We start from the raw sequence: 23,402 nt of genomic DNA, 5'->3' as shown, positions 1-23,402 counted from the left end.
AACAGTAAATGAATATTTCACATGAAATTTGACATAGATGTCACTCACAGTACTACCAACCTAAAAAAAAAAAGAATTCTCCTAATCCTTCAAAGCGCGCAGTTTAAAATCAAATGTCACCTTATTTTTTGGACACAGTAGTAAATTTATAAAAATGAACCAAAATCATAGCTAAAATTCATGGAATCGGAGTTGAATATCTCCAAAACATCGATTTATCGCATTTTAACTGCTCATTTGGGCTAACGAAAGGTCTGTGCACGTTTTATTCCGCACGAGTTAACTGAGGACCAAAAATTACTCAGAAATCAACATTCGAATGCACAATATAGCAAAGAAAATATAAATAGTTCCGTTATATTTCGCGAATAATTTTTTGTATGCAAAAATCGTACAAAAGTGAATTTATGGATAAAATACTACAACCGATCTCATAAAACTTAAAGTCTAAAGCTTTGAACATCATTTCAAAAAAATTTAAAACTCAATGGGACATGAGAATGTGAGATGAATTTTTTTTTTTAATTTTTTCAACTGTTGTTCAAAGCTTATCTTTTAACCTCCTTGAGCTATACAACTGCATACTCGAAATTTTTCTGAAAAATCTTATTAAAAAGATGTTGGTGAAAAATTAATGAAGGAAAGAAAATTAATGAGACTTTATGTTGAATTTTCTTTTCAAAGTTTTACGTGAATACCGCACTTGAATTCAGCACTTCACACAAGTTACAAAATTTTGTTACACACTGTTCCAAAAATTTCGCACAGCTGTTTCTTTTTCGAACAATCAATTTTTATAACAAGCAGCAATTTATCTTATCTCTTATTTATAATTGCTGAAAATAGAAACTATCCAATTAAAACTCTTTGCCTTTCTTTTTTCGAGAGTCGTACAATAAATCTGCTCAAAATTGTTGATGACCTCAGTAATAAATAAAGAAAATGATTTCGATTTACACAAAATATGCAATGCGGTCATTGCCAGCTTCTACATTCTCCGCAATTCGGACATTAGAGCAAGAGAATATTTTTATGTACGAGTGTAATCGTTTATGTAAATATCTCGGAAAATTATTGGGTCATAAAATTTCGCAGAATCCAAAATGACTTAACGATTTATTCCGCCTTATGAATAAAACTGCACACACGTAACTAAAAATAAATACTAGACAATCAGCCAGCATGCGAAAGGGTTTGCGCAGGGCAGCAGAAACAGGCAATTCAAGCATTTACTGTCACATATACATGCGTGTATGTGTATGGGTATTTAATAATATTTGCGCTTTTATTAATAATCTGTTGTTTTTTTTCTACTATTCGCATTTTGTCTAAGTCAATATTTACTTTTATATGCTTATGTCAATCCGAGCACATGTTTCGTGCATTCATCTGCGGCCAGAAGAGCAACCGGTAATAAGTCAGGGAATTTACTGCCAACTGGCAATGCAGCCAATTTGCATTTGGTTAATGGTTTTATACCCGGCTGAAATGCCAATAAAAATAAGCAAAAAGTAGCAAGAAACTGCAAAGAAAATAAAATTCGGCTAAGCACAAGCAATTAGCAAATACACGCGTACTGCCAGCCTATGCACATAGGCCACCTTGTTTGAGTTGCTGCGTATTTTGCTGCCCTCAATCGGCTGCTGTAACGAAAAGCACAAAACAAAAATCGGCAAATTTGCAAGCGCGTGCGAATAACATAAAGTGGGTGCAGATTTGTGTATGGCGGCTATAAATACATTGATTTTAATGTGTGTGTGTGTGTGCGTATGTATGGGTGCATATACACACACATACAGTGGTGTACTGCGCTTAAAGCAAAATGTATTACAAAACTCAACGAGCTGCGTCATAAAATTATTTGCCATTTTGCATTTGTATTAGCTGTGCATTTTTGTTTGCTTTGTATTTGTGTTTCTATGGCGATGGATGTATGATTCAGAGTTGAGCCAAATAATAATTGGCGCCATGACAAAATTTAGTACAAATTTTAACGGTCAATGACAGCGGGAAATGAAAAATAAATAGAATTTCAAATTTATTATTACATAATAAAATAATTGTATTAGTTGTGCTGCCTCAAATGAAAAGTGGGGTTCGCTGAAACTCTTGCTGATACTGGGAAAAGCTACGAGAGGAGGCTGATAGGTGGTAGGACAAAAGTAAAAACTGAATCGAAAGCACGAATTTATGACTTTTTGTATTTTTCAGTGGAATCTTTTCAAGTTAATGTAATCTTAAATAGTGAATATAATCTCACTTATAATGCCTTTGTGCCACTAAAAGAATATATTTTTTAAATTGTTTCTTCAAAATGGTTTTCTATGGACGCCTTCATCTCAATTAATTAAGTCGCGAGACTGCTTGGAAAATCCCGAGCAGCGGCTGGAAAAATAATTCGCACTTCCCTCTAGATGAGTATCAAGTAGTTACTAGCCTAGCATGTACCTGTATATAGAGGGCTAACGAGCACTCACGGGATCCTAAAACCGACATTTAGTCTTCATTACCATTTCATTAACATTTCATAAAACTAGTAGAACCAAGCGTCAATAGTTTTTGCGAACTAAGCATTTCAAGACCAGCGAACACCCTCTGCGAATGAGCAGTTCTCGAGGAGGAGGATACACTCAGCCTTTAGAGTCACTTCACGAGGCTATGGAATCAAATGCGGCTATGGGGATAAGGAAAAAAACTAAGACGGTGCTCAAACTCATTATAAGCCTCTAATTATAAACCGAATCACAGGTCGCAGTGCTCCAATAAAAGTCGTCAGTGATACAATGAAAACCAATTTACTATCTAACTTTTTTAAGTGATCCCTCTGAGAACAGGAGTGCGAGTCGAGTGGCGAATCTTTTGGCTGTCTTTCGCGTTTGCAACTTTCCGATATCGTACATTCTTTGCGTAGTTAGATATACGTTTTTTGCTATATACGTTTTTAGCTGCAACGAGTCGATGTTGGGCCCTCGGATCGTGCGTACATCTAAAGCACTAGAAGCGTGTCTTCGTGTTGCGGTTGATACATGATCGATCTGATTTCGCGTTTTGCGATCATGTGATCAGGCGATCACAACGTAGATTGGTGTATTTTTCTTTGCTGGCATCTGATGCGGCAGACTACTAGGTTTCGAGCTCCGGCGAAGTCTATCAGCTGCTGTCCGTTACCGCATGCTTCGTAGTGCAGGCTGAATTTTCTGAATTTGCGCTCAATTTCCGCCTTGCCCACTCTGGCATTGAAGTCGCTAAGCGCATTTTTTAATTAGTGGCGGGAGTAGCAATGATAGAAGCAATCTTTGGCCACAGGTGAACGAGTGTGCTTGGCGACGGGAGGTAAACGAGTGTACTTGGCGACGAAGTCGCTCTGCCGCTCTAAGCCCAACACCGAATTTGCGCTCCTTTACATGGCAGCTGTAGTAGTCGTCACAAAGGTTAAATTCTCTTTTTGCCTTGCCTGGTCTATAGAATCTCTTGATTAGCAGTTATGACAGCCTTTGATCTCACGAGGGCATGAACCAGCCGTGCAAAAGCGCCTTTCCCATTAACGGCCCTAACATTTCAGGTGTATGCCCTGAAATCATAGTTCTTAGTTCCTCGACACCTTCAAAGTTATCAGTTATCATTCGAGGCTTTGTATTGTTGTTTATTGTGGAGTATTTTCATGTGGCGAGCCCCAAACCCAGCGTGCAACCAAATAACCTGGGTTGCTTCGCTTTCTCACATTAGATTGGATAAGATTCTTCATGAGATTTGCCTTCTTACATTAGCTCACTCTCAAGCGGATGTTCGGGAGCTACCTAGAGGATACTTGGGCGAAGCTCGAAAGTTGTAAGCGACTTGGGCTGCATGCAAAAGCATCGTCCTGGCCGCTTCCAAGGGAATCGCAGTCAGAGACTTTCCCCATTCGGGAGGACTTCTACACTTTCAAAACCATCTTTCATAAACCATTCGATAAGTCGGCCTTCAATAATTCACCTTCAGTTTATTTCAGTTTAAATGCAGAGCATTTCCATGGAATATTTAAAACTCTTTCCTTCATATACATATTCGAGTTAGCTGTAAAATTTAATGCTCTGTAAATCTCGGCAAGGAAAGACGTCAGTTATAAAAAAATTCAAAACCTTAACGGGCTTTTGAATTTTTCTGTAAAGCGACTTAAAATTGATAAAAAAATATCTCTTCTCTAATTACATGAGCACATCAGGGTCTGTATGGTAGGAGGTTAATTCTTAATAGAGCCGATTTGGAAATAATTGATACGAAATTCTAGGCCACCCAGTGTTAGTATCTCCAACTTTCACCTAACCAGTGTCTCAAGGGAAATTCATTCGAGTTTACAACAAATTTGTTGGAGCAACCAACTTTGGAGGTCACGCAATGTATTCAAGGCAAGACTACGACAGACTACCCGTATAATTCTAAAGCACGCTGAGGATTAGACTCGCCACAATTTTCTCTGTAAACTGAATAATAAAAGTAATAAAACAAGTATTAATCTAAGTATCTGATTTTGATGTTGCCGCGTAATAGAAAAGCAGCAAATTAATTCCGCACTTCTATGCTAACTTTCAATCTCGACGATTACTTTTATTATATTTTTTTGATTGCTCTTTTTAAGGGTCTTTATGTAATGGGCGTGCACAAAAAATAACACAGAAAAGTATTCATAAAGAAGCTACTGGCAAGCATTTGCACATGCACGAGTATGTGCGCCTAAAAGCGGATTACGATGCCTGACAATACAGAGTAGTCTCACAGATAAGCTTCTGGTGCAAATGCAAGCGTAACTAGAAACCTCTTGAGTTTATATGTATGAACATCCTAAATTATCAAACAATACGGCAAAAAAAAAAACACTCGCACACACACACTCACGTACAGAAGTAATTAGAACGAAAGCGGATAGTAAAATATCTAAAAAAATATTAGTGGCTTTGATAGTATTTGGAAAAAAATATAAACAACAAAAAATGTGTACTTGAAGTTTTTTAGGATTTCCTCTCTTTGATAGTGAAGACGTTTAATTTTCTCTGCCCCACCACTTTGCCGTCTGGCTGGACGTGGTTTTGCTTTTTCATAAGTTTTTCCTTTCCTGTTCATTAGCATTTTTACATTCCATCCTTTATTCGTTTACGTGCTTTATTTTTGTGAATGCATTTTTTCGCTCTCAACGCCCTAATTTTTTTTCTACTGCAATTTGCTTGTTCTTGTGTGTGTGTTCTCTATTTTTTGCAGTTGCTGTTGTTGTCTTAATTTGGCTTGTCTAACAACAGCCATAGTTGCCAGCGACGCCCTGACGACAAGACTAAGGCGTAGAAAAAATTGCTGCAAAGCTTCTGCAGCCTTTATTCATGACATACACTTTCCTCCTCCGCCTCGTTTCCATTGACGCCTTGTGTTTTGCTGCGCTCAACTTCGTCAGCATTAGTAGCGCTTTTTCTATAAAGTATTTTATTTTATTTTTTGTTTTGTGACGCCTATAAAAACGTGGAAGTAAGTACATATGTGTGCATGTGTGTGCGGTGAGGTTCTTTTTTTACAGTTCGGCTTTGCTTTCAGTGTTCGCGCAGATTTTCTTTACTTTTATTTTGTGGTCAGTTTATTTCACAGTCTGTCATTGTCAACATCAACAACAGCAATAATAACAAGAAAGGCAATCTACTGCAAGTAGCGCAAAAAATATTACGTCAACTACAATGGTGTGAACAATTTCTGGTACAGCATCAAAATGAAATGAAACAACAAGCAAGCAAATGCTTTGCGCCTTCGTCTGCTCCCACAGAGCATATTACTCATACGCCGTGGCGCACCACAGCTGTTGGGCTATTTTTTTCTCCTTTCTATTTTTCTTACAAGTAGACATGCATACATGCACCTACACGCACACACATATGTATGCTTGACATTTCGAGACATTCGCCATTAACTATTCTCTGTCTTGCTTGTATTTTTCGCAAGTTGCTTGGTTAAATTTCATTTCTCTCCCTCCTCTTTTCGCTGTATTTTCGCTTCGTCGCTCTCTCTCTCTCTTGTTAGCCGTGGTTTCACAAGCGTGCAACTCAGGCCAGATTTAAGCGCGGATTACAGCATTGCACTTCGCCGGCTTTAAAGTGCGGTCGTCAGCTACAGCAGCAGCGGCGCATGAAAGTAAATTAATTTGCACACAAAATTCCACTCATTTGTTGCAGTGCCAGGTAGTAGCAGCTGTAGCAGCACCAACGGCAGCAGCAGCGATAATGGTTAAGAGTCGTTTTGGGCGTTGAAGTCAGCTAAAGCAGCAGCTGGGTTCAGCTGGTGTACGTAGTTTGTGCGTTGGCTTAAGTAACCCATTACATATGCAGGAGCCAAGGAGCAAAGATTTTTCACTATTTACGCGCAGCAATGAATGCTTTTAACAAATTTAAGCAAACGTTGCGCAAGAAGCTTCATGAAAATGAGAGAAAAATAAATATTTCATCAAAGCACATTTTAGTTGAGTAAATACAAATAAGAAATTCTGAAAAATGCGAAATACTTAAAACGAAAATTTTCGTATTTACTTCTATTTATTTTACAGAGAGCTGCAGAGTTGTAAGAATTGCTGTCTAAGAATTTGTGTAAAAAGCTTAAGTTGAAATACCTCACAAAAAAAAACAATTGCGCGCAAACAATAATCAGCAATATTTGGCTAATACTAAATGAATTCGGTTATCTGCTAATAAACTCGGATATGCCACAAAATAATTCAAGTAAAGTTGGCGTTGGAATATATGTACAATAGAGTTCCTTCGAGGTCTGCATATAATAAGCGAAATTTGAAATATTAATATTCTTATGGAGGCTTTGAAATTGAAGAAATATCCAAAAAAAAGTGCTTTATTTTGCATGTTGCGTTGGTTATAAGTTCGTTTGGGAAAGGATAGTCTAAGATGTGATCAGATGTGATACTCCAAAAATGTTGTATGTGTCGGAGAGGAGTTGAATGTTGCCGGTCTGACAGAAAAGTGTGAATTTTTGCAAGTATTCTATAACAAATTTTCTTACTAGCTGGCATACCAGCTTCCAATTTGATTATTCTTTAATATGCTATTGAAGAAGTGGCTTCGGGGGCTTACGTTAAAGGGCCTTCAAAATCAGCTTAAAAAACTGCGCATGCAAATTTGTCAAAAAAAAGCAAATACGGTAATAAAAGTCAGGTTAGGTTAGGTGACGTGGCTGTCCTTCCGCGCACCTAGGCCAATTAGAGGCGCTTTGTGATAGTAAAGTAACTATCCTAGCCTTGCGCTACTTGATCCTCGCTAAACCTTTAAAAGTGGTGGCCTTTCGAAAACTGCCTATATCAGCTAGTTTGAGATTCACAACTGCCTAATGTTGTCCAGAAAAGAGAAACTAAGCAATCTCGACTGTTTTCCACACAGAGCCATGCAGGCCCATAGAAGGTGTTAGACTGTCTCTTCCTGCTATATATCCTGACTGCTTCTGAAATTTTCATTGGATGGTGCCCCTAATCTACTCGCCAACCTTCCTATTAGACAGTGCCCTGATAGGAAACCTACAACGATTCTTAGATCCTTCCTACTTAATTTAAGTAGACTCTTAGTGCGACCCATGTTCCATTCGGGCCACGATTGTCTGCTAATAGCGCAGGAGTTCCCAGTTGAAATTTGCAACAGTAATGATATCTCTGTCCATCAAAGGTTTGCATGTTGCGAGGATTGTCGATCTTGTGCTGACTAATTTGGAGCGAGGAGCTCATTTAGTTAACTTAACTGTTAATTAACCTTGCAGTTACCTTTAATAATGCTTTGCCCTATCATCCAGAGTAGATTAATAGAAAAATACTGTGCACTTTTTTTTATTAATTTCTCACACCCAATTACTATCTTAGACGAGTCTTTACACGATTGGAGCCGCTTGACTATCAGAGTAAATAAAGCAATATAATAATAATAGCAATTACGAAATAGGAAGAACTGTAGAATAAGAGACAACCGCCCCTTTTCTGTCTCAATGCCAATTATTATAGATGCTTTCCATTTCAATTCAACCGGGCTATTCGGGTCATGTTCTTCGATTTCGATGTAACTCAAATATGTTGTTCTCTGGTCAAAATAATGAGACACGTATTTTTTTGTTCGCCCGAAAAATTTTTTTTTCAAGAATTATCGACAACTTTCTTTTTCGGCTCAAAATCGATTTTTTTTTAATTAAATAAGAAATTTTTTTTTTAAATGCCCATAACTTAGTCAAAAATGAACCGATTTTAATAATTCTAGGTTCAGAATGATCGTCATTACTTACACGAGCGACTTAATGTAGAAACAATTGCAAAAAAGTAGTTGCAAATTTTTTATTTATATTATTGCAAATTATTTTTTCGAAATTCAATATTTCAAAAAGTGTATTTTTTTTATAACTTTTTCCAAATCAAGACGACACCTCAAACTTCAATTGAGCTGAATGCCCAGTAGCTAAAATGAGTTGTTTTTGAGTAATGAATTTTTGAGTAAAAAACCTGTTTCGCACTTTTTGTTTTTTGGAAAATAAAAAATTGTCAACTACTTTTTTTCGGGCGAACAAAAAAATACGTGTCTCATTATTTTGACTAGAGAGCAACATATTTGAGTTACATCGAAATCGAAGAACATGACCCGAATAGCCCGGTTGAATTGGAATGGAAAGCATCTATATATATTTATTCTGATTTTTTTTTTGTTTTTGTCAGGGTATATGAGTTTTTCCTATTTGGCCTACAGCTGAACTAAATTATTTATAAAAAAACTGATATAAAACTACATTTTTCATTAATATTGCCTTCAAGTATCTATAATAGAATTTAATTGCGCATACTTTTGTGGAACATTTTATGCCAATATTTCTTACGCGCATGGGGCTTTTGACCCTTATATTTAAAATCTGAAAATATTAAGGTTTCAGAGACGATAGAGGATTAAATACAATATTAAATTAAAATATTTCCCGGAAAATTTCAGAATTAGTCTTTTCAGAAAAAAAAAGCTTGCGATGACGAACAAAAGTACACTCAGAAATTTTAGAGTATTCAATTTTTTTTTTGCATTTTTATTTTAACTTTAAATTGATTTATATTATTATTTAAATAAATGCATAATATCTCACGTCAATTGAACCACAATTGATGAAGTGATGCGTATTTCAGCATCCATTGCTCCAGTTTCTGCACCTACTCGACTTGAAAGTGTTTTTCTGAAACTGGTTAATTTTGAAGTTCATTTGCGCTATAACTCTAAATCTCCCGAACCAGTTTCAATTTGCTTCCCCACATGACTCCTCAGTTATATCTGGGGAATAGTTTTTTTTCTTTCATTAATTTTAAATCTTGGGAAAATTGGCTTGAAATGTTGACAAAAAATTACCGGAGCGTTAACCTTTTTAAATATGTAAAAAATACAAAAACGGTCAAACGAGCCTTACTACTATCAATTTGCCCTGGCTAAATTCTTTGAGTCGAAAGCATATAACTCTTCAGTTTTCCACTGATTTGCTTGAAAGTTTAACACAAAATTATAGAAGCGTTAAGCTTTTTAAATATCTAAAGAGTACAAGAATCTATAAAAAAATCGGTTCAATGAGCCTCACTAGTACCAAGCTGGGGTTTAGAGTTTGTTTAAGTTTAAAGTTGTCGCACTAGTCGTGCCAATAAGGGATGCCAATTTCATCATTTAAAAAAAATTATAAAAAAATTGCCAAAAATTATGTTCTAGTTTATTAGCAATATAAAAGATAGATTTTTTAAACATAAGGATATACAATTATGTATAAACATATGTATATATATATGTGTATAAATTGTAAAAACAAAAAAATCTCTGAGGAATACCTTGATAAACATCTCCTTCTTCAAATATTTTTGATTTTGTATGAAGTGCATCGCAAAACTTTCTTTTCGAGACTCGCAGTCATAAGCTCGACTTCGACTTTGAAGAGTTTTTCATTGAAAATTTAGGAAGATATATTGAAATGTCACATTAACATAAGTATTATTTTAAAATTGATTGAGTAAACTAACACGATGGCAAACACTGGCATGCCTTTTTCACCAAAGCAACCGAATGCCTTCACTTTGAAGTAAGCCAAGCCTTATTCATCATTCGTATCTCGATGATTTTCTATCATACAAAGAATCATTAATTAATTATTTCAACCTTTCTGAAATAACCACCTTAAGGTACAACTCAGATGCAGCTTATATGGCCTTCCTCAGCATCAATAGGAATGTATTTTATGTAATATAAGTTCGAAAATAAAATTTTTTTCACAGCTACGTGTGTATGCGTCCAATTAGTTAGCCGGCAAACTCGCCAACGATTTTACCACCTACCAGTACTACTAAAAATTAAATGATCCCCATGGAACTGATCGAAATTTCCCAGCAAACTCTCCTTGCAGAGATATGAGTAACTTTTACGACTATCAATTGGACATTTAAACTCTACACAGTCAAGCAGTAAACAAAGTCTCGAAGGCACCCTGCTCATACTGCATTAGAGCAGATTTGTCAGTGCAATAACTCCTGAATGAATGCCCCGGCCTTAGTCAGATCAGAACAACAGTTTTTGGTAACAGAAATCCCTCTGATCATTTGAAATCAACAAACTCAGATAGTATTAACTCTTTTCTAAAATTTCGAATCTTAGTTAAACTAAATTATAAATTTCTTATTACCTTTCATCCGACATATCACCAAGTTGTGCTACTTAATGTAAATTATCTCTAAAAGAGCCTTACAAATATACTTATATCTCCAACAAAGGATTTAGTAGCCAGCGCTTTTGTAAAATTTTAGTGTGTTTGTTATTTCTAATTCCTACTCTTACAAATAAATAATAAATAATTAAAGTAAACAAATTTTTTTTCTCAAAAATTATATTCCTCTACCATTCGCTGTTGTTGCTAAAATAGCCTAATTTCGATCTAATAATACTAAATTATGTAAATTTCTTTTTCCTTGAAGGGATATTTTATCTATCTGCTCTTTACATTTTGTGAGCTAAAATAAAAATAAGCTCAGAAAGATATTTGTTCCAATATTATCCATGGAAAAGTTATGGCCAAATATGAAAATTATGCAAATATCTACTTTATAGTTTTAACGAAGCAGAATAGTCGTATTGTTCATCATTCAGCCGCGCAATTCGCTACTTTTTCCTTACTTATTCGCTTAAATATGCCCGAGTGCATTTCGATATGGACGCTAGTATTTGGGCAACCAATGGTGGTTGAAAATTTAACGCCTCATCAACATATTCATCAGAATTAATGTGTAAAAACGTCATCAATTTTAATTGCGCATTATAAAATAGCATCAATAAAGTGTGGCTAGTATACGTCCGGTCTCACTCCCTTTCATTTCACCATTCATTAGTAAACTTTTACTAGTACAAATTTGTGAATTTGTCTCAACTCAAAAATAGCGGTGATACATAAATTATGCATTAATTACAAATGGTTAGAAAATTTTGAGGTTGCAGAGTGTAGAGCGTTGATACCCAGTGCAGCCTGCTATGCATACATAGGTACATCTGTATGTATTTAGGTAGGCAGATGTATCCATTTGTGGATTTTCAGTACCCTGTGGCAAGCTTGCGCTCATAAGTATGCGGTTCGTTGCACTGTTGGTGTTAGTTGATTGAAGTGTTTGATTTTCAATGTGTCCGGCCGATAATTCGCCTAGAACAATTGACTTTAATTGCATGCGATAAATACAGTATACCAATGCATGCTTGTGTAAATAGGATAGTGGTGTTATATTTTGTCATTAAGCAGCACGCGAATTATATCACTTCGACAGTGGTTTTGAAGTAACTAGTGAAATGTACAAGTGAATTAAATTCTGGTTTAGAACTGGTGCTACTTCGACAACGAAGTGATTTCATTTTTACTACCTTAGAAGAAGGGCCAGATTAATGTTCATGAAGAATTGAACAAATATATATATATATTCGTCGCCTGCCGTAGCAGACTGCGTTTGTTCTTGGAAGTGCTGAACTCAAAACTCGCTGCGAACTTAGAGCATTGAAAGTAAAGAAAATTAGTTCTTCTCATAGCGTACGTCGCACTCCAAGCCACCTACTATATTTTTGTCATTGTGTACCTTCTTATAAGATCTTGGAGGCGGCAACGAGTTTGCTGAGTTCTGAGTTGGAGCGATTGCATATCAAGTAATCTAAAAATTTTGGACAAAGTAGCCAATTTTTCTAAAAATTCGTTTGGGTTTTTAGGCTTGAGTGCAATGAGAAATAAACTGAAAAAATTAAAAAGAAATTGTAAGTAATTTCAAAAATTATTCAATATTTGTATAGTGTTTCAAAATATCTTCGTTTCTCTTTAACAATTTATAAATTTCTTTAGGATGCAATGAATTTTTCAACACCTTTACTTTTAGACAAATTTTGTACTTTTTTTTTGTTTGAAAATTTATTGGGAAAAGAACTTTTGAAATTTTTTTGAAGAAAGTTTTGGAGAAAAAATAAAAATTTTTTGCAAAAAACATTTTCGAAAAAAAAAAATTTTGAAAACAAAAATTTTGTATTTTGGAAAAAATTTTTGAAAAAAAAAATATTTGGAGAAAAAAAATTTTGAAAAACACTAATTTGGTAAAACAATTTTTTTTGGCATTTCTGAAAAATAAACCAATCTTAAACTTTTTGTTATATTTTCATATCATCTAAGCTCTCGGAGATCTGTGTCAATCCTGGTCTTCTCTTAATATAGATAGATGCTCTCTTTCGATAGATGCTCAACCTGGCTAGCTATTCATAGTAGAGCCCTAAACTAAATGCTTGGTCTAATGTTTGTAGCTCATAGTGATTAATTCACTCCTTATCCCACCAAACATACAGCAAAGCCGTCTTTGCCGTTAAGCCGAACTTGGAAAAAGGTTGCAGTGGCTAAACAGGATTTGATTACGGTCTGTTTTGACTGTTGGCCTCTTAAGTGACCCATTTGTCATCTTCAGTTAAAATCTGCTTAAAAAATTTAGCTACGGTCGACTTCGCGACATTTTTTTTAGCACCACTTCGATTCCAAAAGTTTTTCTTGATCTATTCATGTATCACCCATATATCGAGTTTCTGCATGAGACCCAGCCCTATGCAAATGGTGCATGGTGCTTTTGTTTGGATTTTACATTCCTGGGTAAATGCAATATCAATACCATCTATACCAATCAGACTCAAAAAAAGGAGAAGTGACATAGTTTGGTACCATTGGATTTTACTGCAGGGTACATTTCCATATACGTAGTTGCATCTGCACAAAACTGAATTTTCGTACCTCAACTTATCTCCTGTCAGGCGTGTTTAGCGCATTATTTACAATTTATTGTTTGCTAAATGTTGTCCATTGGATTTTTTTTTTCATTTTTTTGTGTGCAACAGATGCATTGCTGATGAGTTTGTGGTAGAGTTGTGAAATTTTGGTTTTGTAGTTGCTGTTTAATGCAAACGCTTCCATTATCACAAATTTGGCCAATGATGCAAAATTAAATAGCAATGCATTTTAATTATTGGTTTTATAATGAATGTAAATTTTAATGAGACCTAAAAATTATGCGAAGTAAACGGACGTAATTGTGTTGAAAAGAAAATAATTTATGGGTGAGGGATAGTAGCTACATACATATGAATAATATGCATCCAAATCGAAATAGGTGTATGATTATTCATGATTTAATTGCAAATGTGTTTGCAGTAATACAAATATTAAATATTAATAATTGAACTTTTTTATGCAAACATTTTATCAATAAAAAATGTAGTTAAAGTTTATTAGTTAAATTTGTTGTGTTTAGTAAAACTTTATACTAAATTAAAAGAAGTCGCTGATATGGTAAGACTTTGTAAAATGACATTGAGTGATGACAGTAGCTCTTTCAGAATGTGAAAATGCCTCTGGAAAAGGAAATATCGGTCGTTCTTCTTCCAGAAACATTTTCACAAATCATTTGGCAGAAAGACCTGATTTAAGCAGAGAATTTTATAATTTGATGTTGAAAGGTATTGCTTGGGCTCAGGCTTTGACATCGTCTTTTAAAAGAAGGTACAGTTTCTAGTCTATATCTGCGATACTGGTATCATCATCTCAGGAGTCACGCCCTTAATTTTACATCTTCTAAAAGATTTATTTTTTAAATCTTTTTATTCATTCAAAGAAATGGAAACTCATACCACAACAAAAACCATATAAAAGAAAACTTCTGGGACTTATTAAAATTCAGCAAATTCTAATAAAAATTTCAGGTTTTTTAAACAGAGTATTTAGAATTGTATAGCCCACTGAATTTTAAAATAATAAAGGGCAAGTATCAAGTGCCACAAAATTTGCGTTGATTGACAATTTTTTACGCTAAAGCAAAAAATATCATGCATTCATTCTATGAAGAAATTCTGACGAAACTGTGGAAATTTTTATGAAAATTGGCAAAAACAACAAAAATTAAGAAAACCTTATTTGTTTTGTTTTTCTGGATATGCTCTATTTTTATACAAAAAAAAAAAACAAGTTAAAAAAAAATAAATAAAAAACAAAAATAGGTAACTAAAATCTGAATTTTATATAAAAATACCCCTACTCAAAGATGTGTTTTGATGTATTAAAAAAAAAATAAATAAATTCGGGCCCAGAAAATTTCCTCCAAAATCATTTACGCGCCTTTTAAGAAAAAAAATTATTAAAATCAGTAAAAAATTGCATTCTTTACGATTTATGAACAAAATTTGTCGAAAAATTCCCATTGTGCGTCAGTCGTTCACAATGTTCGAAATGTGCTGGGTTTCCTCGTCATAAAATCTTAGGAGTGCGATTTCATTGTTTGGACAATTTAAGTCGTAAATATATATTTGCCTATCTGAATTTTTTTTAAATTAAAATTCAGCAACCCAAAAAGTAGTTCCGGATATCATTTCGAAATAAAACTCTTCAAAGGTAACCAAGCACAAAGCCTAGCGCGATTGCTTTTATGACCATTACGTTGAGAAAAATTCCCACGCCAACTCCCAACGTCACCGTCAACGTCAACTATTAAATCACTGACCCTTGAAAAATCATCATAAAAATGAAAATGATAGAAAACATAAATAAAAAGTCGTAAGAAGTTACGCCAATACATAGTTATAGTAATAATGATTACAACAGCAGCATAAAAGTCCAACAAAGTGTGCAGGCAAAGTCAACTTTCAAATCCCAGTTCCCAGTGGTGTTGAGTGTACGGGTGGTATTCGGCTATGCATACACACATACACACATACATACAAGCAATCTCCGTCAGTGCTTCCCCAATGAAAGCAATAAGCAAAGAGAAATATCTGCAATGAAAAAGTCAAGCAAATAACTTATACACAAACACACACACCCATGCGTCTACACACACACAAATACTTAAGCACATTTAGCATTTACATCCACATTGGCTTAAATACAGCAGCAGATAACAAACTCAATGAAAGTTAAAGCTGAAGTAACACTGATGTACGCTGCTAACTACAACAAATACTTAAGTTGGCTTTAGTGTTTAGGTCAGTTGACGGGAAATGTGGAACTTATTAAATCACAATGAACTAGCATAAAGTGCAAACAAACAAACACACAAGAGTACCAGCAAATCGTCGGAGGCAAGCATAGACACAGTCAAAGCAAATGAACGGCCAACACGCAATCTTTCGCCAGCAAATGGAAGTCGCTCGCTTTGTATAGTGGGAGCAATGGCTGGCTGGCGGGCTGGCTGGTTGACTGGTTGACTGCTGAAGAAAAATTGCACCACAGCGACCAGCAACAGCAACAACAGCGGCAGCAGTACTGCTGAAAGCAGCTGGCTAATGGCGCTGGAAGGTGGATGACGCAGCAGTGGGAGCGCTCTTTTGCGCATCGACATCAACGTCGCTATAATTGCGATTATGTTAATTAAATTAAAGTTACTGTGCGACTATAATGATAATATAAGCACGCACTTATATATAGATGCGTTTTTGTGTGTGTGCGTGTTTTTAATGTTTGCGCATTTACTTGTGTACTGCGGTGCATGGGCGAGTACATTAGCAGTAATGGAAACTTGTGTGCCGACGTACTTAGTGGCTCGTTTGTGATTACTGTACACACACAAAGATTGCATTGTGTGTATGGATATGTGCCTGTATGTATGTATGTGAGTATGTTTATGTGAGTATGTATATATATATAAGAAGAGTTCATAAGTACAGAACCTAAGTTGGTTGTTTAATTAAGTTAAAGTTCTTTGTAATTTCTAAATTGCTGTGTATGTGTGCCTGTGTATATTTGTTTGTGCGTACAATAATATTGTAGTTTTATGATTGTCATTTGAATGTGTTTTTTATCTGCTTATCTGGGAAATAGAAGCCCTGTTTCAAAACCATCTCTCATCTTGTTTTTTGTTTTTGTGTGAAAACAAAGTTTTTAGAACCCAAGGCAATCTAAATGTATGATGAATAAAATTAAGAAAAAAACTGTTAAATGTGGTTTTATAAGCACAGATTATCTGGCTTTGAGTACATGTTTCAAAACTATGAAAAATAACTTTTGAAAATAAAGTTTTCCAATTTCACCAGTTTCCAATCACACACCATTTTTTTCCTGTTACCGTCACCAATTTTTTTTTTGTTTATTATTATTATTTTTTTTTTTTGAAAAATTTTTGCAACCAAAGGCATGGTGAATAAAATTAAGAAAAAAAAACTGATAAATTTGCGTTTACTAACACGATTATCTGGCTTTCGTCCATGTATTAAATTTATCTCTCACCAATTTTTTTGTTTTTCTGAAAATAAACTTTTTCCAATTTCCCCAATCCAATTTCACTAATTTCCAATCTTCCTCCAATTTTCTATTTTTTTTTTTTTTAAATAAAGTTTTTCCAATTTCAACAATCCAGTTTCACTAATTTCCAAAACTGGAAATTTGAAAAAAAGTTATCTTTAGCAATTTTTTCAATTGTGTTTTTTTTTTTGGAAACTCCTCATTTTGGTTTTACTAGCACAGATTTCGTCATCTACGTCGAAGCTTTGGAAGGGGTTAGCATAAACATTTCAGAAATTTTTTGATTTTTGCGTAAAATATGGCCTAGAAGGTTTATTAAAAAAATATATATAATATTTACATGGTCGAATATCGAAAGGCCTCGTAGTTTTTGGACGAGATGTGGATAGGTCATCCCATTAGTATATCTATGCCCACGTAATTCAGAACATTTAAATCCAATGTCAAGTCAATTGTCTTGTATGGGTGCGACACTTGGAACCTGCCTGTATATGGCATGCATGGCACACGAATTTTTATCAACCGTAACTTTCATAGGATGACGCACATTTTTTCGCCTAACACGGTCTCCAAAAACAATCTCTGGGCTATGATAAAACAAACATCTGTCTTCCTAGCAATTCGGCGTCCGAAGTGGAAATGAATTAGCCATATTTTATGGAAATTCAATGGAGTTATCTTCCAATGGAGTTATATCTCTGCTCTAGACTGGAATTCACGAGAAAGTCGCAGATGTGGTAGGCTATCGAGCACGGGAAGGCGGCTAGTCGAAGCAGAAGCGCTGCAAGCAGGCCGCTCTTGGCGACAAGTGAAGTTTCGAGCCTTAAATAAATCTAATTTAAAATTGTTTATTGAGGCCTTATGTTTCAATTAGGATGACAAATATATAAGTGTATTCATGTACGTGTTACTAAGTCCTCACATCTCTTTATCAGGGGCACTGAAGAGCTCAAGCGAAAATCGTTAATCAAACTGAGGCATCACAAAGTGCTTCCATCTTTGGTTTACGTGGGTCAGTAGTTGCAGCGGCTGTTTAATACATTTATAATCTTCTTCTTATATATAAATGTTTGTCTAAATGTCATCGATGAACTCAAAAACTACTGGTCCGATTATTATAAAAATTGGTATATATATGTATTATTCCACGGAGAAGGTTTGTAGAATATGCTTATTGATGCCACTCGCCTACAGGTGGCGCTGCAGAGTAGCAACTTCTGCCCCGTTCAACCGATTGTCATAAACATTAGTACGACCGGAATCGGAATCAAAATATGCCGCTTATATTTTCGTCTCTAGTAGCAGCGTAATGACTTACTAATTTGTTTTTAATTAGATATATTTGCTACATATGAGCTCTACTCTCTTCAATGCTAGCCGAAAAAGCATCGCAAGCAAGTTGGTGAAAAAATGATTTTCTAAGCATTTACAAATGCCACCTTAGTGAAGAGATTCATAGCGCCTGATTTCACTTGGATTTGGGATTGCATAATAAAGGGTGGTTAAGTTTCAAGGGCCGGTATTGATTTTGAATAAAATACCATTTTCTTAAGAAATTATTATCATTTCTCCCTATTATGATAATATTTGTATGGCTCAATTACGTATGGAATAAAATATTGGCCAAATGGCCTCGGCGCCACACCTACATCCGATGGTCCAAATTTTCGATGACGATGAGACATAATTGAGGTTCTATGCCGTTAATCTGCCGAATTATCTCATCCTTTAGCTCTTGAATTGTTGCTGGCTTATCGACGTATACCTTTTCTTTCAAATATATTAACTCCAAAGAAAGAAGCCCAACGGTGTCAAATCACATGATCTTGGCGGCCAATTGACATCGCCGCGACGTGAGATTATTCGGTCATCAAATTTTTCGCGCAAGCCATTGTTTCGTTAGCTGTGTGACAAGTGACACCGTCCTGTTGAAACCACATATCGTCCATATCCATATCTTCCAATTCGGGCCATAAAAAGTTCGTTATCATCTCACGATAGCGAACGCTATTCCTAGTAACTGTCTGACCGGCTTCATTTTGGAAAAAATACGGCCCAATGATGCCGCCGGCCCATAAACCGCACCAAACAGTCACTCTTTGCGGGTGCATTGGTTTTTCGGCAATCACTCTTGGATTATCATTCGCCCAAATGCGGCAATTCTGCTGAACCCACGGAGGTGAAAATGTGCCTCATCACTGAAGATGATTTTCTTCACGAAGTGCGCGATATGCATTTTGATTTTAACGCCCGTTTTCATAATAACCCTGATTAACTTTAACGTTGCTTGATAGTGTATCTTTCCATGATTCAAATTGAGTTAGTCTGAAATTGAAAAACTTCAAATCATATGCAGAAAAGCTTGAAGTTTAGGTGTGGTTTACATTCAACATTGGCCCTTGAAATTTAACCACCCTTTATAATGCAATTGTACAACCCTTCTAAAAAAATTAATAAGAATTGTTAATAAGAAAAATAAAAAAAAGCATATAAAGAAGGATAAATTGGTCGTACATTGAGAGGTAGATGGACATGTGCTGATACTCGTATTGAAAAAAAAATTTTTTTATTTTTTTTGATGTTTTAGGCTTTTTTGTGAATAGCAGAAAAGTGATTCTCATATTGGCCTGCATGAGCACCACTACTTTTTTTACTGCATATTTTTGTTTTACAGGTGTAAAATTTTGGAATGAAAAAGACATATTGAAATGTATCAGATCTCATGAAAATCGATTTTTAAAAGAAATATCACTCCATGCCATAATTTTTTTTCCAAGTGCACTTTTACATGGAGTTGCCCTCACGGCGCTCCAATGTATCTAGCTTATCAACGTAAACCAGCGACTAAACATAATTATATAGTAAATTAAAATTTTTTATCATATTTCGTCTTTTAGTTTATATAAAAAAGCATTGGAAAATTATTACAGTGTTTTTTTGTAAATTTTTAAATTAATTAAAATTTTCTTAAATTAAAAAAAAAAAAAAATTTTGTATTTTTTTTTGTTACATTTTTTTTATAAAACCTTTTTTAACAATTTTTATAAATTTTCTTTTTGTAAAAATTTTATTTGTATACAAATTTATTTAAGATAAAGTTTTATTATTTTTGTTTTTATTTATTATTGTATTATTTAATACGTTTTTTTATAAAATTTTGTTTTAATAAATTTTTTTTGTTATAATTAAGTTTTTTATATATACATTTTTTATAATTTTTTTTTAATGTTTCAATATTATTTTTTGATCAATGTTTTGAAAATTTTTTTGTTTTATTTTGTGTTTGTTTTTGTTTTTTATAAATACGTACGTACTTTAAAATATGCATGAGAAGAACAAGCGTATGCGCTGCGGTCTCAGTAAATTATTTTCTTATTCATTTTATATCTCTTATTTTTGCTTTCTCACATCGCAACTTATATGAATTTGAGGCTTAGCGTAAAACAAATTTTCCAACATTCTCCCAAATATTCAAATACTTGCCGCACCGCAATACAATTTCCGCGTTTTTGTACATTTGTATGCGCACGGAATGCTCTTTAAATACTCCCAAATAAATTGCAGCGATGACAATGTGCTTCTGCCACTTAAGTTGCCGCATGCCGTTGCATTCTATACCGCAAACGCCGAACAGCTTCTGCAAGTTGCTCATGCCGCAAGTAGACCGAGCAAGTAGCAGCATTCTAACGACGCTGTGATTAAGCGCGCAAATATGTGTACGCATTCGTCCTTGCGTGCGTGTGTGTTAGTGCGTTTAGTGCAAATGTGTGCACTAATTGTGCATTTCCCCAATTATGCAAAGCAGCGCACCAGCGCACGCAGAAGAGCCGATGGAGAAAACAGCAAAATGTAAACTCGCACAAGTGAGCGAAATTAAGCAGAACGCATACAAACAGACGTGCACACACACACATATGCATACATACTTGCATTCTAAGTGAAGCACTTTGTGGCGTTAGCTGTGGAAATGTTAATGGTGCCATGGGAAATGCGTTTGCGGAATTTTCAATTTCTTCATTTCACACGAAACGCGATGCACAAGAATAGCAGCACAAATCAGCGAAGAGGCAGAAGAGTGCGAACTTACGTGCATATACACATAAATATACAAAATGCCATGTGGAAATTAGTGTTTGAAACTAATACGGCTGAGAGTTTACAAAAATAAGCGCACAACTTTATGCTTGCAAATAACTACTTATGTATATGTATGCTTGCATGTGTGTATGTATGTAAAGGTGCACGACGCAAGTATAAGCAGATATTTGTTTACTAAAATTTACTCCTTCTGAGCGCCAGTCAGCAAAATTCACAGCATTGTCTTACTGGTGCGGCAAAAACAGCAATAAAATCAAAGTAAGCAAGCAATGCATGACAATGAGTAATAAATAGAACAAAAGCGAAAAAATATGAAAATAAAGAATGTGCAGAAATACACGCACACACACACATGCACTCGTATCATCTCTTCTACACTATGCGATCAGGCCACACTTCGTTGCACTTGTGAAATTGGCAGAATTTTCAGCTTTTTTTGTTATAGGATTTGCTACTTTTACGCCCACAGGCATAATACAAGTACACCTTGGCAGTTGCTTAATGTATTGCATATCCGCTCTCACTCAATTTCACTGAAAATTGAATGGCTGCAAGTGCAAAAAAAGTACTTTTGTGTGTATGTAGTGGTGTATGACATAGAATTGAAAAAATGCTCTTGTGGCAGGCATAAATTGCCGGCAGCAATTAAAAGTGGTTTGTTGCTGCTTTTCTACACATTCGTGCTGTTTTTTGCATTGCCGTATTTTTACTACCTGTATTTATTAATGCAATGTTGCATATAAATTCTCACGAGATTTTTTTCCCCTTATTCTGTCTGCTGTTGTCGTGTCTTGTTTTCGTTTTCTTGTTTTTTATAGTCTCTTATAACTGCATAATGGAAATATGTTCAACGGGCAAAAAGTTTTGTTGATGTTATAAATATAAATATGCGCTTATGTGTGTATGTATTTAGGCGTACAACATACATACTTAGGCAAGCATATGTGAGTTAATATAGATAAGTAAAATTTGGTGAATGACAGCTTCCTGCGTGCCTGCGTCAGTCTCCCCAACCGTCCATATATCTCTTCCTTCAGCTACTAAACTAAAGTAGAACAAAAGCGTAGAAGTGTATTAAGCTGCTCATGACATAAATCTTGATATTTTAGGCTTTTTTGTGAATAGCCGAAAAGTTATTCTCATATTGGCCTGCATGAGCACCACTACTTTTTTTACTGCATATTTTTGTTTTACAGGTATAAGCTTTTGGAATGAAAAAGACATATTAAAACGTGACAGAGGTCATGAAAATCATTTTTTAAGAAAAATATCATTCTATGCCATAATTTTTTTCGAAGTGCACTTTTTTGTGCAGCTACCCTCATACATATTGGCACTAACTCTATGAAGGCTGGCCTTTGGGCGGTCCAATATAACTGGCTATAAACATATTTAGGTAGCTTTGAAAGTATTGCAAAATTGTTACAGTTTTATTTTGTATGCAATTTTTTTAATTAATTAAAATTTTCTTAAATTCTTAAATTGTTTAATAAATTTTTATTTATTTTCTTAAACCAGCGACTAAACTTAGTTACAAATTACAATTTTTTATCATATTGGGTCTTCGGTAGCTTTGATACAAAAAAATAGTATTGAAAAATCATTACACTTTTTTTTAGTTAATTCAAATTTTCCTAAATTCTTAAATTTTTTAATAAATTGTTTTTATTAGGGTTTTTGTAAATTCTTAATAATCTTTTTTATAAGATTTCCTTTAATAAAACTTTTTTATGAAATTTGTTTTAATACATTTTTTTTTATAAATTTTCTTTTTGTTAAATAGCTTTTTTTTATACAATTTTTTAAGATAACATTTTTATTACTTTTTTATTATTTTTTTGATAAATATTTTTATAAAATTTATTTTTTGTAATAAATTTGTTTTTGTATCCAGTTTTTTAATGCGTATTTTTTATTAATTGTTTTTTAAATGTTTCAATATTTCTTTTTTATAAAATTTTTGTGTTAATTTAATTTTAATAAATGTTTTTATAAACTTTTGCTTGTGATAAATTTTTTATGTATAACATTGTTTTTTTAAAACAAATTTTTGATTAATTGCCTTTTGTCCGGTTCTCGAATAATCATTCCTACTTACAAAAAAAATTCCCCAAAGTCGACTATTTTTTTACCCTTCACAGTGGCGTTCCCCCTTAATTAACATTTTTTATTAATTTTTTTTTTATTTTTTAGTAAATTTTTTTTTTATAAATTCTTTGTTTTCTTAATTTACAAAAAAATTTTTTAGACAAATATGTTTTTTAACTCTTTTATAAACAAGAATATTTATAATTTTTTTTTTCATGTTTAAAACTTATATCTATATGGCAGCTGAGCTTGGCTATTATCACATTTGCCAATTTGTAATATGAACCAATTACAAAAGCTACAAATGCAACGATTTTCCTTGAAATGTCCCAACTACTACTTGAAGAGGAATAATTAAGTGCAATATTTTCAATAAAATTAAAAATATTCATGCAAGTTGGGTAACTTACTTCCGGGCCATGGGGATA

General features: G+C 34.2%; 1 protein-coding gene across 1 annotated transcript in view; it reads right to left on the bottom strand.

The window, feature by feature from the left end:
• Positions 1 to 1,354: 1,354 nt before the first annotated feature.
• Positions 1,355 to 23,402, bottom strand: part of LOC129242265 (uncharacterized) — a 41,658-nt gene continuing 19,610 nt past the window's right edge. The window contains exons 4-6 of the mRNA XM_054878824.1: positions 15,614 to 15,897; positions 1,578 to 1,643; positions 1,355 to 1,483 (exon numbers count right to left, since the gene is read on the bottom strand). Of these exons, the coding sequence (XP_054734799.1) occupies positions 1,355 to 1,483; positions 1,578 to 1,643; positions 15,614 to 15,897 (479 nt within the window). The remainder of the gene's footprint in view (positions 1,484 to 1,577; positions 1,644 to 15,613; positions 15,898 to 23,402) is intronic.

The sequence above is a fragment of the Anastrepha obliqua genome, chromosome 3, assembly GCF_027943255.1.
Source record: "Anastrepha obliqua isolate idAnaObli1 chromosome 3, idAnaObli1_1.0, whole genome shotgun sequence".
In the NCBI taxonomy this organism is placed as follows: domain Eukaryota; kingdom Metazoa; phylum Arthropoda; class Insecta; order Diptera; family Tephritidae; genus Anastrepha; species Anastrepha obliqua.
This window is presented reverse-complemented; position numbering and strand designations above follow the sequence as displayed.